This window comes from Jatropha curcas, chromosome 7 (assembly GCF_041381405.1).
Source record: "Jatropha curcas cultivar XTBG-Jc1 chromosome 7, XTBG_Jcur_1.0, whole genome shotgun sequence".
NCBI classification, from domain to species: domain Eukaryota; kingdom Viridiplantae; phylum Streptophyta; class Magnoliopsida; order Malpighiales; family Euphorbiaceae; genus Jatropha; species Jatropha curcas.
This window is the reverse complement of record NC_143157.1, coordinates 16,630,370-16,634,284: the sequence shown is the minus strand read 5'-3', so window position 1 is coordinate 16,634,284 and position 3,915 is coordinate 16,630,370. Positions and strand designations below refer to the sequence as shown.

Here is a 3,915-nt window from a genome sequence, read left to right as displayed (position 1 = left end):
TTTGCAGGTTTAGCCTGATATTTGAAAAAGGGACATTTCTTTAACTACATATATCTCTAATACAAAACCCATATACATAATAAACTAAGACATAAGTGGTATTAGGTACAGCCTTCCAGATTTTAAAATTTTTTAAGAAGATGAAAAGGCTTGTGGGCTCCTATTTCCTCTGTCAAGCAACCACAGCTGATGTAAAATTTATTTGCCTATAGACTATAAATAGAAGCTAACAAAGCTGCAGGTTGCCCATAAGAAAAGAGACTAAGGCTTGCATCAATCTGAAATAATTATCAAATAATAAAGAGTGGAGAGAAAAAATGGCGCCTTTCATCCCTAGGTATTCTGTCTTTAGATCAAACTTCGCTAACAAATATTTGTCCTACGTTGATGAATCAGGAAGCTCACAATATAGATTTGTTAAATGTGATGGAACAGATATCCTGAGCCCATTTTCAAAGTTCCGAGTGGAGAAGGCAAACATAAGCCCCGACTTCATCCACATTAGATGCTGTTTTAGCAACAAATATTGGAGGCTAAGCAGTGAAAACTCCGCATATATCGTCGCAGCAGCTGAAAGACCAGAGGAAGACCAATCCAAATGGTCATGCACGTTGTTCAAGCCCATCCAAGCCGGTGATGACCAAACAATACTCCGTTTCCAGCACGTCCAGAATGGAAACAATGTATGGTTTGATCAATTGAACAAGAATTATGGTTGCTTAATTGCCATGTTTTCGTATCCGGGATCAAACGGGGTCGATCTTTTCACGGTTATTAACTGGGAATCATTAGTGATATTGCCCAAACACATAGTGTTCAAGGGCGACAATGGGAAATATCTGCGTTATCGTGGTGAGAATGGTGACGACCATATGGAATTTGGGTGCGATGATTTTGGTTCTACAAAAGTTGCCAACGAAACTTTCACCAATTTCGACGGAAGCATCCGTGTAAAGCTCGATTCCAATGGCCAATTCTTGGAGGCTACCCCAAATTGGATATACCCAATATCAACTGATACTTCGGCTACTCCAGCAACATCTTTTTGGCCAGTCAAACTCGGGCCAGAAGGGAACAAAGACAATATCATTGCCCTCAAAAGTTTGGGCAACGACAGATTTCTCCGTCGAACCAATTATGGCGGCACAGTAGATTGTCTAGCTGCTGCATCCTGGGCCACAACCATAGACAAAGAGGCCTATTTGGAGGTGGAAGAGCCATTGGTTTCAAGGAAAGTTTATGACTTAGATTTCCATCTGGGTGATATAATGGTCTACGATGAACAGATCCTAGTCTTGGCAAACGACGAAGTGAGTAACAATTCAGACACTGAAATAAAAGATTCTTCACTGGCATTGGAGTATGAAGACAGCAGAACGAGCACTTATAATACTAGCACATCAGTGAAGACTGGCATAGCAATGGAATTCTCCGCCAGCATTCCGGTCATCGAAGATGTACTAGATGTTGGACTATCCTCTCAATTTTCATTGGAGTTCGGGAAAAAATACGCATGGGGCGAGGAAAAGAAAAAGACCAACAAGTTATCTGCTACCATGAAAGTTGTTGTGCCGCCAAAGACTAAGGTGAAAGTGGAGCTGGCTGCGACAAAGGGAACTTGCGACGTTCCCTTTTCTTATGCTCAACGAGACACTCTCACCAACGGTAAACAGATTACCTACATTAAAGATGACGGCGTTTATACTGGCAGCAATTACTTTGGATTCAATTTTGTGGTCAAGGAGGAAAAGATTAGCGGGTGATTATTTTCTTTTTTCTTTTTCTTATTGGGTACAAGGCTAATCTCATCTGGGATTAGTGGCTATTTCCCCTCAATAACTCACTGGAATGGTGTTTTTATTACAGTTTCCTTTCTGAACATGAAAAATGTCTCTGTCTGTCTATGTGTTTAATAACATGAAAAATGATTGCAAAAAGATATGTTACTTCTATCTCACTTATGAGATGCTAAATAAACAAAGGAAAATTTGTTACTCTTGTATCTTCATTTTCCACCAATGGTGCAAACTTTCTTGATTTAAGGGACTTACAAATATTGCACTCTCTTCGTTTAAAGAGATAATTCACTTTCTATTCTTCACATAAATTAAGCAAATAGCAATTATTATGCTTAAAGGATAATTTTATTCATATAACTTTCTTATTATGCACATGTTAAATAACACATGAGTAATTATTATATTGCAATAATAAGTAAAAAATTAATAAGGATTATTGAAAATAAAATAAAATATAATAAGGATATAACATGCACTTTAAGGATTAACTATAATGCAAAAAAGGAAAGTGAACTATATTTTAGGACAAATAAAAAATGAAAGATAGACAATCTTTTTGGGATTGAGAGAGTATTGATTAATACTCTAATGAAATACATAGTTTCAAAAGTATGAAGAATTTCTTTTTAGCTTTAAAAATTAACTAGTTTATATTAACAGATAAATTATTTGTTAATAAATATATACATGACTACTGAACTTCAAATTAAGAGACAAATCTCGAGTCAGTAAAGTTATATATCTATCTATATAATAATATCTCAGTGAAGTTCAAGTCAATCTCTCAAAAATTATTTATTTATTTTTTGGATTAAAAATTAAGTCACTTATTTTAGAATTAATTATATTTCTAGTGCCTCAACTTTTTATTGTTTTCTATTTTATCTAACATCAAAATTTGCAAGACTCCCTTTGTTTTCCAAAAATAACTTACCTTTGACAAATTTTTTCCTTGAAAATTATTTTTCAAATGACTTATTTTTCTTATTTGGTTGCGATATTGAAAATTAGTTTAAAATATTAAAATTCTCATAAGACCGTAAAATATTAATAATAATGCATAGAAATTTCATATTTTAAAAATTTTATTCTTAAATATGAAAAGAATGAAAAAAAAAGGTAAATTATGAAAGTCGTTGGTGACCGATGGTGGCGAATGGTGATGAATGATGGTTGGTAATAGTGACTATCGATGATTAATAAATTAAAAAATATGGATTATAAGGTTATAAAATGTTCGTCAATATCTAGAAAATGTTTTACTCTCTTTAAAATGAGAAGTCATTTTCCTTAAAATGACTTAATTTTCCTTTGACGAGGAAAATATTTTCCGTTGACTTGTTTTTTTGAACCTCAAATAACGGAAAATTGTACAGAATATATTTTTACAAATTATTTTACAGAAACAAATGGAACTTAAGTGTCTGATCAATAATTTTTTTATAATAATTGCATTCAACTAGAATTTCTTACCAAAAAATCAAAAATGGATTATTTTACCTCATTTATATTTTTAGATTATTACATTTCTTTCTTATTTCTTTTTTTTCTTTTTAGTCTGAACTGATAATTTTTTATAATAACTGCATTCAACTAGATTTTTTTATCGAAAAATAAAAAATGGATTATTTTACCTCATTTATATATTTAGATTATTACATTTCTTTCTTATTTTTTTTCTCTTTTTATTTATTTTATTTTAAAGTTGAAAGAAAGTTGACAAAATTTTTTATATTTTTCTCAAAGGGGAGACATACGACAATATAAAAAAGAGAGGTAAATTGATGATTATTTATATTTTGATATCATTTTTTGAGTAAAATAGTCGAGTAAAATAATCTAATCCAATGCAGTTGATTGTAACTTTTTAATACTTTAAACACTTAGGCCTTGTTCGACAATAGTGTTTGAAGTAGTATTTAGTATTTTGATAGGTTAAAATACTATCTTAATTAATTATAGTTGTTGACGCGTAATTTTATACCCCCACCTGACCCGATGATGATATGAGGACAAGGGGTAAGGTATCACGATAAACCAGAAGTGTTTGAACCAAAATTTGAACCAAACCCCCCAGAGGAACCTGACCCGCGTTAGGGTTGCGTCACGCAGCTAG

The 3,915-nt window shown here is 32.5% G+C and overlaps 1 protein-coding gene across 1 annotated transcript; it reads left to right on the top strand.

Moving 5' to 3' along the window:
* Positions 1 to 230: 230 nt before the first annotated feature.
* On the top strand, positions 231 to 1,994 carry LOC149494781 (uncharacterized). The gene has a single exon (XM_089723675.1). The coding sequence runs from the start codon at positions 318 to 320 to the stop codon at positions 1,761 to 1,763; it is 1,446 nt and encodes a 481-aa protein (XP_089579801.1). The 5' UTR covers positions 231 to 317; the 3' UTR covers positions 1,764 to 1,994.
* The last annotated feature ends 1,921 nt before the right edge of the window (positions 1,995 to 3,915 follow it).

What these genes read in the sequence shown, in the direction of transcription:
- LOC149494781 (XM_089723675.1), top strand. Translation starts at nt 318, where the DNA reads ATGGCGCCTTTCATCCCTAGGTATTCTGTCTTTAGATCAAACTTCGCT.